At 46.8% G+C, this 13951-nt stretch overlaps 1 protein-coding gene across 1 annotated transcript in view; it reads left to right on the top strand.

The window, feature by feature from the left end:
• PARVA (parvin alpha) overlaps positions 1-13951 on the top strand; it is a 167526-nt gene that overhangs the window by 138488 nt on the left and 15087 nt on the right. The window contains exons 6-10 of the mRNA XM_042958015.1: positions 4086-4201; positions 8514-8572; positions 10822-10841; positions 12197-12258; positions 12970-13038. Of these exons, the coding sequence (XP_042813949.1) occupies positions 4086-4201; positions 8514-8572; positions 10822-10841; positions 12197-12258; positions 12970-13038 (326 nt within the window). The remainder of the gene's footprint in view (positions 1-4085; positions 4202-8513; positions 8573-10821; positions 10842-12196; positions 12259-12969; positions 13039-13951) is intronic.

Consider the following 13951-nt stretch of genomic DNA (forward strand, 5'->3'; position numbering starts at 1 on the left):
GACAGCTGTGAGTTACCAAGGCTCTTGATCTAGGGCTTTAGGGAGGTCTACCTTTTCTTCTTGCTTTATTCACAACAATTTTCATGATTAAAAAGCTATAAAATGAAAACAAATTTGAATATTAACAGCTAACATATCTATGGTGCTTACTGTATGCTTTGTACTATTCTAAACCGTTTACGTATTTTCATCCTTGTAATCCTCACTCAACCATCTGAGGTAAGAATTCTAGTATCCCCATTTTACAGATGGGAAAATAGAGGCAGAGAGCGATTCAGAGACAATGAATGTAAGCTTTAAGAAGTCAGGGATTTTTGTTTCTTCACTACTGAATCCCCAGAAAGTGGAAGAGCAACTCGCAAATACCAGACACGGTAATATTTGCTGAAGGAGTGTCCTTGTCCAAGGTCACACGGGTGGTGACGGGTGTAGCCAGAACTGAAAGAGAGTCTTGCCGTGGAGCCTGTGCACTGAGCCTACGCATGTGGTCCCTCTAAGCTGCCCACCCAGAGACAGGGACTGTCAACCTGCGGTGTTCCCCTTCAGGTCGAGTGTGAGTGTGTGTGTAAGAAATAGATAAGTAAATTAAATGTGTGTATACATAATTACATATTTTTTTTTACAAAGATGAGATCAGTTTATAAGATGTATATCTTCACAGATCATTAAATATTCTTCTGTCACTTTTAATATTATGTAGCAGAATATCGTATGGTTGTAGTATAATCTATCTAATGAATAATGGATTTTAAGATTGTTTTCCACTTTTCCACTATTATCAACGTAGCCTGATGAGTTCTGTCTGATAGCCATAATACTTTTTTAGTACAAATACCTAAGAGTGGCATTCTAAGGCCAACGTGTGTGTATATTTCTAAGGTCATAATACGTATTGTCAAATTGTCTCCAAAAAAAATTACACCAGTTGATATTTCCACCACAACTCCTATTTGGAGGACTATGCCTAACTCAGCAGCTCCTTTGAAAATGTCCACCAGCTCCTGGCACAATGGCTAAGTGCCCAATTTATATAGTAGAGCCTGGGCCCACCTCTAAATCTGCACACTGCCATCCTGACCCAAGGGCAGGACCACAGAATCCCTAGATTCTATCTGGCATCAGGGAGAAAACCAGGAGATAAGCTCAAATGTAGCAATGATGAGGGGACCCCAATAGATGAAGGTTGTTAGGATTTTTCTTAATTAAAAAGATGAGGGTTGCCTGGGTGTCTCAGTCGATTGAACGTCTGACTTTGGCTCAGGTCATGATCTCACGGTTCATGAGTTCGAGCCCCGCGTCGGGCTCTGTGCTGACAGCTCAGAGCCTGGAGCCTGTTTCAGATTCTGTGTCTCCCTCTCTCTGCCCCTTCCCTGTTCATGCGCGCGCCTCTCTCTCTCTCTCTCTCTCTCTCTCTCTCTCTCTCTCTCTCTCAAAAATAAATAAACACTAAAGAAATTTTAAAAAGAAAAAAGATGACATACCTTTATTCTAAAAAAATTTTTTAAATAGGAAACTATCATATTTCATTTTTTTAATATTCCTTTCCAAGTCTTGGCCACAAACGTGTGTGTGTGTGTGTGTGTGTGTGTGTGTGTGTGTGTGTACACATACATGTATATGTATTTACATGTATGTATATCCATAAATGTGTATCTTTACATTGTTTCTATTATTTCTGTTTAACATTACACTATTAATATTTATAGTTACACTGTTTCAACAGTGATTTTCAGTGTGTGGAAATTATTCCATTATGTGGATATACCATAACTTATTAAAGCAGTGATTATTAACCATTCTTGGCCCAACCTAGTGATTTGCCAGGAAGAACTCAGGCGTCACTGAGGAGAGAATAGCAGCTGTGGGTAGCAGTTAGGCCTTGGGGACCAGGACACTTGTGCTTTTTTTCATCTGTTTTGCCTAATGGCTTTTAAACAAAGGGTTTCTCTGCCTAATAAAAAAAATGTTCTTGAAAACCACCAGTCTGAACTATCCTCTTATTATAGTGTTTTCCAGATTTTTAAATACTATATTACACAATAATTAACATCTTTGCACATGTGTGTGTGTGTGTGTGAGAGAGAGGAAGAGAGAAACTGTATAATTATTTCTTTTGAAAAACTTCCCAGGAGAACCGAGCACTCCTCAATAGAGACTGGCATCTGTATGGTGCTTATAAAATAGCTCTATACTGCTCAGTACAACAGTCAAGATGAAGTACAGTGTCACTGGTGGGTAAGAACAATCTTTTTGACCACATCTTCTCTAGCACTATGTTTTGTCATTAAAAGGGAGAGGCGCCTGGGAGGCTCAGTCGGTTAATCGGCCGACTTCAGCTCAGGTTATGACCTCACGGTTCGTGGGTTCAAGCCCCGCGTCGGGCTCTGTGCTGACAGCTCAGAGCCTGGAGCCTGCTTCGGATTCTGTGTGTGTGTCGCTCTCTCTGCCCCTCCCCCGCTCTCACTCTGTCTCTCTCAAAAATAAACATGAAAAAAAAAAAAAAGAAGAAAGGATAGAGTTAGCAAATGTCCTTACAACCCTCAGACTCTGGACTGATGTACAGCAGCTCTGATCAGAAGAGCAAACCCAATTATGCCTCTGTCTGGCTGCAAGCACACCGTGTCGGTAGGTCACTCCCGGGCCAGGAGCCTCCTCCGAGGCTGTAACTGTGGGTGAAACTTTGGACAATGCCCAAAAGCTCAGAATTGACAATGTCTTCTGGAAGACCTAAATGGGAGCAGATCATCTGCTGCTCATTGGCGGTGGAAAACCTTCTTCCAAATAGCAGTGATAACAAGTAACCCTAATGAGTTCCCAAGGAATGTCTGAGTCATTTCCTTTTCTTGGGGATTTCTTAAAGCTCCTGTTAAAGCAGACTCATCAGTCCCAGGGAAGACAGAATGACACCCTAATAATGGGCCCAGTTTGTGCTAAGTACACAAAATGAGCACTTTTGTTGTTGTTCTTTCCTTAAATGCCTCCCTGTAAGGAGGATCCCATGAGGCTGGTAGGACTGGGAAGGCATGTAAGGTACCTGGCGAAGCTTTCCTTTTATGAGACAGAACGAGGAGAAAGTTGACATGGTTTAATTGTGTAGGTGTGAAGTGTCGTCTCGTAAGTTGCAATAAAAAATATCAACCCTTCTTCATCATCTGCTATGGGCTGGAAGCTTTGTCTATACTATTTCTGGGAATTCTTACAACTTGTATTTCTGCAAAGGTACTACTATCCCCACTTGTGAAGGTTAGCAGATTGAGACTCAGAGGCCTTGAATGGCCTATCCAAGGTCATGGAGGCAGTAGATATAGAGCTTGTCAAGTCAGAACTGAAGCTCCAGTCTGCCTGGCCCTGTGTGTACCCATTACATTACAGTCTTCTCCTCTCATCTGTGAAATCTACAACTCACCAGCTGCCCACCCTCCTCTAGTACAAATAGGTTTAACATCTAGCACGTTGCTCAGGAGCTATAGAAGCCAGCTGGGTCGCACATATCCTTTCCCCGCTCTTCCCGAAGGGCATTGCCTACGCTGGCCATACACGGTACTCCAAAGAGCAACAAAGGCCTTTAGATGTCTCATGCCTTCCTCGAGGGACTGCAAGCCCTGAACAAAGGAAAGGATCCAGTGTTCCTGACTCAGTGTTTATTGAATGAGGACTTGCTTTGGGTAGAGCCCTGGGACAAGGGTAGTGGTGATAACCCAAAGAGTTCAGAGTCAAGAGGGAAGGGAAAGATGATGCAGGGCAGACATGAATGAACAAGGTTATTAAAATAGAATGAACAAGAACATGGGGGGTGGCAGAGGGCTGATCTTTTGTCAAAATTCAGCAGCTGTCAGGGTCCCTACTGGAAACCTGGATCAGAGTGGAGAGGCACTATATTGGAAATGCAGCAATAACATGACCCAAGAAATAGCTCCATGGGACTTGGCCAAGAATGAGGGGACCTAAGGGCAAGGCCTGTGAGATCCTCAGTGGGGCGATAAAAGGTGCATTGGGTGTGGTACTGCTACATTTTGAATATCTGCTTCTATTTGCCTAGAACCTGGTTGACGATTCTCTAATTTTTGATTCATCTTTTATTTCAGCTGTTCATGCCAAGAGCCTGGTAGCCATTTTGCATCTGCTGGTTGCTCTGTCCCAGTATTTCCGGGCACCGATCCGACTCCCAGATCATGTCTCCATCCAAGTGGTTGTGGTCCAGGTAAGACAGCACTACAAACATCTGCGCCCTTAAAGAGGCACGGAGGCTGAGTTCATACAGGAGCTACGGCATGCCGGGTAGCCGGTTACAGGTGGAATGGTTGCTGAGTGTCCTTGATGTGCTGTGTGTTGGGAGGCGCATGCGTGTGCCCTGTGATGCATGTGGGCAGCAGTCAGTCACATGTGCAACGGGTGGAAGAGCGTGTACTTGAGTATGGGCTAGCCTTGTGTGGGGCTTGTCCGTGGGGTTTGCAGGTTTTCGTAAAGAGGGTGTCTGTGTGCTATGTATTTGAGGGTGTGACGTATGAATGTGAGGTGTGTGCAGTGGGGTCAGGAGAAAAGGTGTATCCCCTGTGTATGCATGGGTGTGCCCTGCAAGCCAGGGAGAATCATTTTTTGGTTAAACAAATGAGGGACAGATATTGGGAAGAGACAGATAACCTGTGCATGTGAAGGGGTGTGTGTGTGTGTGTGTGTGTGTGTGTGTGTATGTGTGTGAGTGAGAGAGTGAGAGTGAGAGTGAGAGTGAGAGTGAGAGTGAGAGAGAGAGAGAGAGCGAGCACCCCTGACTGGCCATGCCTATACGGAGGGCATGGCTGCTTTTCACCTGCCCAGAGAAGCATGGCTGGGATCTCAAGTCACCCTTTCCAGATTGTCGGATGGAATTTCCATTCGCATATGGCTGTGTAATTTCCACGGCGAGAGTGTGCTCTCTCCCTGTGACTATCTCACTCTGCTCCTAACCCTATTACATACTCAAATTCAATTTTATTTTCCAACTTTATGCCCATTTAGGAAAGGTCAGCATTCTGTTTGCTTGTTTCTGTTCTTTTCAAATAAACATGCTGCAAGGGAGAACGCCCCTTCTAAGCAGCTCACTGGTTATCCAGCGTTCTGGAATAGAGAACAATATGGCGGTTCTACCACCCCTTGGTGAGAAAGAGCCTTGAGGGCTGGTAGGCTTGGCCTGACCCCACCAGGCCAAGTTTCTCGGACAGAAGCTGAGCTTTCAGGGATCGGATGTCGGTGGAGGGGAGGAAGATGTGAAGGTGTTCTTCAGTCGGCTGCTCGGCCGTGCCCTGGTGATAAAGTATTTCTTCCATGCCTTCTGGGTATCTCCCTTGCTAAACGTCAAGGAAATATAATAGAAATAGTCACGTTGGCCCTGCCTGCCAGGAGACAAGACTACACCAAGGAGAGGGTGATCAGAGGGCCACAGGCGGTGAGCATGTGTGTGGTTTAGACACTAAGTGCAGCTAAAAGGACTAATTGGCCTCATGGATCGAGCAGTCAGCTGCGGCAAGCGTTTTACGTCTGCCATGGATATGTCGCCCATCCCAGAGCAACCTGGTACAAGCATCTTACTGGTGAATCCAAGCCATCTCTATTATATTATTTTCACCACTCATGTATAAATTAATTTCAGTATATTTTTTAAAACGCTGATTCAAGATTGGGGTGGGGGGGACCCCTGTTTTGGAACAGGGATTACTGCAAGCCCATGTCTCAAGCCTTATTTTAAGCTCAGTTCTAGGCCCATCAGAAGGCTGTTGTCAGTGTAATGTCTCTGTGGACAGTTCTGTGAGCAGGAGGGTGGAAAACAGGACAAGGTACATAAAAACCTGCATGTCAGGTTTTATGGGGTGTTTTGCTTTGTTAAGTTAAACAGGCACAGAAGCAGGACTCAGAATTAGCCAGAAGTCACCGACCCAACCACAGAAAGAGTCCTCGAGGCAACAAATAACAGATCGAGGTGAATCTAGGTGCTGTGTGAGGGATTATTTCACCCAGATTTCCTTTCTATTCTGTACAAAAGCACTGAATTCTGCATGAAGTTGAAGATGAGTTTTTATGTCTGTGAAGAGCCTTACAAGATCAGGACACAAATTCCATTAGCCCCTTGTAAAAATTACACATTTGTTGAAGCTGAAATGGGAAAGGCCCTTGATTTATCCTTACCGGATCCCTTAAAAAAATTTTTTTTTATTGTTTGTTTGTTTTTGAGACAGAGACAGAGCATGAGCAGAGGAGGGGCAGAGAGAGGGAGACACAGAATCCAAAGCAGGCTCCAGGCTCTGAGCTGTCAGCACAGAGCCCAACACGGGGCTTGAACTCATAGACTATGAGACCATGACTTGAGCTGAAGTCAGACGCTTAACCAGCTAAGCCACCCAGGCGTCCCTGGATCCCTTTTAAATTATATCTTTATTTTTCCTTTTTACCTTTTTCACTTTGATAACCCATTCTTCCAAATCTAGTGCAGATACACTGTTGACCTTTATCCAGCTCTACCTTTCCTTCGATAAAAGTATTTTGCAAGGACACTAGTTTCTGTGGCTCTTAGGAATAGAAGAGAAGGTTCTAGAAGTTTGGGCAAGAGGGCAAGAAGGCAGGTTTCAGCTGAAACACTAACAGTTGTAGGCTCCTTTTTGACACTCTTCTCTGCCTTTGTAAAAGATGAACTTGGGGCGCCTGGGTGGCTCAGTCGGTTAAGCGTCCGACTTCAGCTCAGGTCACAATCTCGCGGTCCATGAGTTCGAGCCCCGTGTCGGGCTCTGGGCTGATGGCTCAGAGCCTGGAGCCTGCTTCCGATTCTGTGTCTCCCTCTCTCTCTGCCCCTCCCCCGTTCATGCCCTGCCCTCCCCCGTTCATGCCCTGTCTCTCTCTGACTCAAAAATAAATAAAACGTTAAAAAAAAATTAAAAAAAAAAAAAGATGAACGATGTGACAGGTGCTTGCCATCCCCAGACTGCTGTCCTCATTGTGCCTGGGAACTGACTACAGAGACCTGGTCTAATGAATCTCCCTCTCCACACCTATCAGAAGGTCTTCCTGAGGGTGCCTGGGTGGCTCAGTCGGTTAAGCATCCGACTTCAGCTCAGATCATGATCTCACAGTTTGTGGGTTCAAGCCCTGTGTTGGGCTCTGTGCTGACAGCTCAGAGCCTGGAGCCTGCTTTGGATTCTGTGTCTCCCTCTCTCTCTCTGTCCCTCCCCTGCTTGTGTTCTGACTCTGTCTCAAAAATAAACAAAAAAGAAAAAAAAAAAAAAGGTCTTCCTGAGCCCTGACACTCTTTCATTGGCTCTCATGCCCACACAACGGGGTTTAAATTTCAAACTGGCACTCAGTTGACTCCCCATCAACTAATGGCAGCCATCGTCCCACTAATGGCAGCCACCATTAGTGGCTCCGTTCCAGTGGTGCTCTCCTGCCTCTGCCTTTTTGCTGGGGCCATCCCTTCTGCTGGAATGCCCTCTCCTCTGCATCCTGTCAAGTTCCAGCTTGAGGACCCCCGCCCCTTGGAAGGGTTCCCTGACCATCCCAGCTGAACGTGCCTGCTCCCGTCAGCGCTTCTGTCTGCATGGGACCACTGCATAATTGGTTACACACGACACTTCTGAGAGTGAAAGGGGAGTCCTACTGTAATCATTGAGCCGTTGAGCCACCCCATCAGGCACAAACACTGGTACTGTTTCTTGGAAATCTTTCTCACATACCTGTTTCATCTACCCCATTGTTCTCTAAGTTCCTCAAGGTCAGAAATTATGTCAGACGTTCCATAGTATTCGCTCTTATCCAACAGAGGTTCTTGTACAGAGAAGACGCCAGTTCATGAAATAAAGAAGAAAGAGGCTAGATTGATGGGAGGAGGCAGACAGATGATGGGTGGACCGATGGACAGATGGATGAGTGGGCGGATGGGCAGATGGGTAGGTGTGGGAGCCTCCAAAGTGCTTATCCTTTTCTCAGAGAATAAGCTAGTCACCTGAGAACTGTACTGCTTAGTGAAAAGCTCCCCTATTTATCCATTAAAAACAAAAACAAAAACTCTCCCCCTGTTTAAATTTTCCAAGTTGGCCTCCGTCCTCCACCCCAGCCAGCCCCACTGTTAAATGTGTTTCTCTGCTTCCCTCTGTGGCCCCAGCTGGAGGGCAGACACGCCCTAGGCCTTCATTTCCATTTGGTTTACTGTGGATTACTCCGGGAGGCAAACAGTTTGCTTCCAGCAAAATGTCTTCCAATAAAGAAAGAAAAGATTCACCATCCAAGAAACGGCCAACTTGTTTGGAATAAACACTAATTGCTCTTAAGTATGAATGGTATGGTCCAGTCCCAGAAATCTGGGGCCTCCTTTTGCCTCTGGTAGTATCTCCTCTCCGGTTTCATTTCTTGAACAGCAGTGACTTTCTCAATATCAGGAACGCTAATCAGTTTTGGGTGGGTGTTTTTTTTTTGTTGTTTTTTTTTTTTTTATTTTTCTAAAGCATATTTTTCTCTCTGCCTCCCAACCCTTCTCCCCACCCCTGTTTCAGAAACGAGAAGGAATCCTCCAGTCTCGGCAAATCCAAGAGGAAATAACTGGTAACACAGAGTATGTCAACACCATTGTTGCCAGCCATTCTGTAATGGAACACAGATGTTTCTCCGAAATTCATCCATTTGCTGATATTTAGTTTTCATTTATTGGGATTGCAAGAGGGATTAGACTTCAGCCAATGATTATAGTTTAGCCTTTTCCATGCATTCAAAACATGCCTCTCAATGCTTAAGGTACAAACTTGGGTGGGGAAGTGGGGAGAGGGAATTAGCAGTGATTGAAAAATTCTAATTTTGTGGCACTCCAGGAAAAAGTATGCCCCAAAAAGCCAACCAGCATGAAATCGTCATGCCATAAACATGGGGTTGAATTTAAATTGCGAGCCTCCAAAAGGACGTTTTCTTCCTTTTCTGAATCTGATTTATTTGGTCACGTGCCATGACCCAGAAAACCCTTTTCTACCTTAGAGTGGTGGGTTGGTGCTTGGTGTTTTTTCGTTTCCCCGTTAAGCAGTTGGCCTATCAGAATGCAGGAGGTTTGCCACGGGACAGAGAAGTTTGTTCTTAGGTAGAAAAAAGGCGGGGGTCTTGAGATCACTGGGCAGGCCTGAGCCCTGGCCACGGGCAAAGTGTGTTTTCAGCATCCCCTGAGACCCCAGCTTTCCTCTATGTTCTCTTGAACAGGAACGAAGTGGAAAGGGCAGGGAGGGACCTTTAAGCCGGCCGGACTTGAGTTCAAATCCAGGCTCTCCTGCCCGCTCAGACCTTGGTTTCTGTATCTCTGAAGTGGGGAGTGTTTTCCTAACCAGAGAGGTTGTGACGATTCACTGTGGCAACGGCTGGGCCCCCGTGACCATCAGCGCTGCCTGTCGTGGCTGTCCCCCGCCACGGCTGACCCGCACCCTCCAAGCATTGCCCAGTCTCTAGGCAATTTGCCTCCCCGGTGGTGGCTGAGGGAACTCCAGGGTGCCGCCTGCCTGGACCACAGTGTGCTTGTGCCTTAAAAAGAGCCCAGGGTAGGGCAGAGACGTGGAGTGGCGCTTCCCAAGGGGCCCAGTTTATGGCCTGTGGAGAGCCTATCGGACAGCCTCCGCATCACTCCGGGGCCAGTCTTGGCGGCCAGCAGGGCTGCTGACACACAAAGCACACTGATTCCCGGCCTTGGCTCTGTGAGGGGCAGGAGGGACGCCTTCCTGCCCCTCACCCCCCACCCTCTGCTGGGCTTGTCCACGCCCGCTGTTTCAGCTTCTGGAAAAGAGAAAGACATACCTGAGAGGAGTCAGGGGACGTGACGTTTGGGTTTTCAGTGCTCTGTCGGCTGCACGCCAGGCCTCCTGTGGTCTCCCTCTGCCATCTTGCCACGCAGACCTGAGGGTGGATGTGAACTCCTAATAACAGCAACACAGAACACTTCATGAAGCACTTTTGTATCTACTGACGTTCAAAATACACAAAGCAACGCTCACCCCTCCTAAAACCACACATCCCAAAGGTGAAGAAGCAACTGTCCTTGGTCTATCCAACACCTAACTCCCAAGTTCATTATCCCTTCCAGTACATTACCCACAGGTCATCATCTAGTAGGTGATAGATGCACAGTTGGAATAAACCGATATAATAGGAACCAAAAACGTATTCAGAAAAAAACGAACTGAGCACTTACTATATACTAGGAATTATGCTAAAGTCTTGCTCCATATTAAGTCATTTAATGCTCCGAACATCCTACTGGAGTATTTACCATTATCATCCTCCTTTTAGAGAGAAGAGACCGGGAGCCCAGAGAGGCTCCGTAGCTTGCCCAAGGACACACAGTGTCTCTGGGATTCAGACCTAAGTAGTCTATTTTAATGCTTGTGCCGTTAGTACTTTGAGGCTTCTTTGGTATGAGTATGGTTCTATGTCCTGCCCTATTTGAGAAACTGATTCTGAGTCAATGGCAGGTGCGATTTGGTGGGAATCACAGGATGAACTAGAGAAAGACAAAGCTGACATCCCCAAGCTGATGCAGTTCAGTGGTTGGGAATGCTGAAGCCCCGAGTCCGATATTCCTTCTCAACTATAAGCAACAGTGTGATTTTACTTAAGGCAAGAAATAGTCCTTTAAATATCACTTACACCAGGCTTTGTGCAAACACCAGTCTATCTGTATGGCAGAGGGAAAAACAGGTGGCAGTAGGGTAAAGACTACCAATAATTGGAGACTTAGTGCAGAAGAAAGTGCCAAGGAAGGAAGCTTTGTGGGCTCTTCAGTGAAGGGCAAAGAAGAAGAAACATGCTGTTTCCTTTCTCCTTTTCCTGCAGGGCTCTTTCCGGAAGGCACGGTGAGTTGCATAAGATTATCCTCTGGTGCTGGTGGCTGCCACGGGGTTTCTAGTTAATTCTGCAGCAGCTGGGAAGAACAGGCACTCAGCTTACTTCCTGCATGTGTGTCTGCACCAGCCCGGTGACAGGGCCACTTGGTAGGGAGGGTCAGCTTACCAGTGGGAAGGGGAAATCTAACCACGGCTGCCCAGTCCTCTTGTAAGTAGCCAGACCACTGACGTTGCCAGGCCCTGGATGGGTCCTGGGCATTTGCAGGGCGGTCATGCTCTAAGTTTGTTGTGGAAGCAAAGAGGTGTATGTATACGCTTGGGAAAGTCCACTGTCCCTGCTCAGTCCAGCCCTTCTAGAAGCAGTCTTCTCCCTCTTTCTTCATCACACGTCATCCCGCTCCAGTTTCCCAGAACTTTGGGTTTGTTTATACCGTCTGAACGTTAGAGACCTCAGTCACCCTTCTGGCGGTCCCAGATTTATTCATCAGTGCAAGAGCAGGAAAAGGCAGACCCCGGGACCACCAAACTTCCCAGCCCTGGGTCCCTCCTGGACATTCTTCTCATCCCCTGCCTCAGATCCTATCCTCTATTTTACGTCTCAGTTTAGAGAATCTGGGGGCTACAGCAAGAAAAACCCCGGCAAGGGGCGTGGCTTTGCCATTTTCAATGATCCTGTATATACTATGGATAATGTGAGAAATATCCCAGTCATGCTAACAAACTCAGATCAGCACACACTTCAAAGTTTATAGAACGACGCATGCACATGCCTTCTCTTTCGTCCTCACCACACACCTGGGAAAGGTTTTTCAGACGGCATTTTATAGAAGAGGAAACTGAGGCACAAGGGTCGAAGTGACTAGATCACTCAAGAGGAAGACCACACATTCTATCCCGGGGCGCCCAGGCTCCCAATCCAGTTATCTGTGCACGGATGTTTGTCATGGGTATCCTAGATTTGAAAATTAGCGGGTGAGGTGATTTGAGATTTGGATAACATTCTACCTCCAAAAAGCTTCAGAAACCCTTTAGGCCCATAACTAAGTCATGATGTAATGGATATAAATAGTGAAGAGAAATCCCAAGTCAATCTGGGATTCGACAGCCTAACAGAGCCCCCCACTCCCAGCCCAAAAGAAGGGTGACCTAGAGGATAGACACAGAGAAACAGAGAAAGCCCCTAAGCTAAGAATCAATCCCCAAAACCCACCCAAACCCAGTTTCCAGAGTTCCCAGCACGGTTTCACGCACGAAAGAATTCCTGCCTATATCTGACCTGGTGGCCATCTTGGCCGGGCCCTGGGGTGGGCTTCCCCACCAGGAAGCAGGTCTTTGCTGCATTTGACATTTTCCTGTGTTTCCAGAACGTGATGCCTTTGACACCTTGTTTGACCATGCACCAGACAAGCTCAATGTAGTGAAAAAGGTGAGCAAGAGGTGCCTGGGAGGGAGGGGGGCGAGCTGCACCAAACAGTAGAACACACGCATGCAGCTTGCAAGCTTCTTCAAACTGGTGTCCTCGCCAGCTCTCGGCAAACTCGGGGCTTTCCCACCTGATGTACACTTCACCTGTCCCGTTCCCACTGGATACCTTACCCACTCCCTTCTCCCATCAGGATGACAGTGTCTCCTGGGGGTTCTGAAGCTACAAGCACCCTGTCTTCCCATCCACACTGAACCCCCAACCAACCGGGCCTCCTCACTCAGCCCTCCCTCCTCCCCAGGCACAGGGCACCTGCCCCTAGGAGGGTCTGAAGGAGGGACCCGGTGAGGTCTCTTCTTCTCTGCCCGCCGCCCAACCCTGAGCTAGGACATTGCACCTATCATTCTGCCCTCTCGGGACCCCCTGCCCCTTTCACGTTCCTGAGACTGGCTATTTGAATCCCACAGTGCAGGAGACCACAAATCCTGGGGGCCGTCCTTTCCTGCAAACTCAAGGAGCTTTGCAGAAGAGCCTCATAGGCTGCTTATTCTCACCCAGCTGAGCAGTGATCCCTGGCACAGCATCCTTGGCTGGGCCTTGTCCTGTGTTATTACACTGGTCCTCGTCCTCACAATAGGGTCACACAGGTGGCCACCAGGATCTGGCACTGGCGAGAGTCTCCATCTCACTGCCTGGCTTGTGCTTCTCTTTTAGACACTCATCACTTTTGTGAACAAGCACCTGAATAAACTGAACCTGGAGGTCACAGAACTGGAAACCCAGGTGGGTGACAGCCCTGAACGCAGGGTGGGGGGCAAAGCCATGTTCAACAGCCACTCTTCCAAGTGCCCCATCCCTGCATTGCCAGGGTGGCTTTCCATGCTGATCCTGAAGCTTTCCCAGGAGGGAGTGAGATTCTGTCCTGCTCACAGGAGTGAACTGCGTTGAATGCTGATTTTTTCCAGTGTTTTATTTTGAAAAGTTGCAAGAATATCATCATGAATATTCGTATATGTTTCACCTACCTACACCAGTTTTTGGCAGTTGACCACATTCGTTTGTTTCTCTCCCTCCTAAATACTTCAGCGTAATCTCTAAGAACAAGTACTCTCCTAAATAATCACATTACAATTATCAGATTCAAGCAATTTTCACATCAATACATTAGTCTATTTAGGTTGAACCACATGAAGTCATTGATATTTGGCTACTTAGGACAGTGTCATAGGGATCAAAGAAACAGTTGTCTTAATATTCTCAGGCTGCTTTTAATGGCCATGTCTCATTAGTCTCTTTTTTTTTAATTTTTTTAATGTTTATTTATTTTTGAGAGAGAGAGAGACAGACAGAACATGAGCAAGGGAGGGCCAGAGAAGGAGACACAGAATCCAAAAGTAGGCTCCAGGCTCTAAGCTGTCAGTACAGAGCCTAATTCAGGGCTGGAACTCACAAACCACAAGATCATGACCCAAGCCAAAATCAGATGCTTAACAACTGAGCCACCCGGGCACCCCTAGTCTCTTTTTAATATACAACAAATCCTCAGCCCTTTTTTGTAGGACATTGACATTTTTGAAGAGTGCAGGCCATTAGATTCATAGGACCTCAATTTTTTCCCCCTCATGATTAGATTCAGGCTATGCATTTTCAGTGACAATTCCACCCCCATAACACTGTGCTCTTCTCAGGCACTTTG

The sequence above is a fragment of the Panthera tigris genome, chromosome D1 (genome assembly GCF_018350195.1).
Source record: "Panthera tigris isolate Pti1 chromosome D1, P.tigris_Pti1_mat1.1, whole genome shotgun sequence".
Classification (NCBI taxonomy): Eukaryota; Metazoa; Chordata; class Mammalia; order Carnivora; family Felidae; genus Panthera; species Panthera tigris.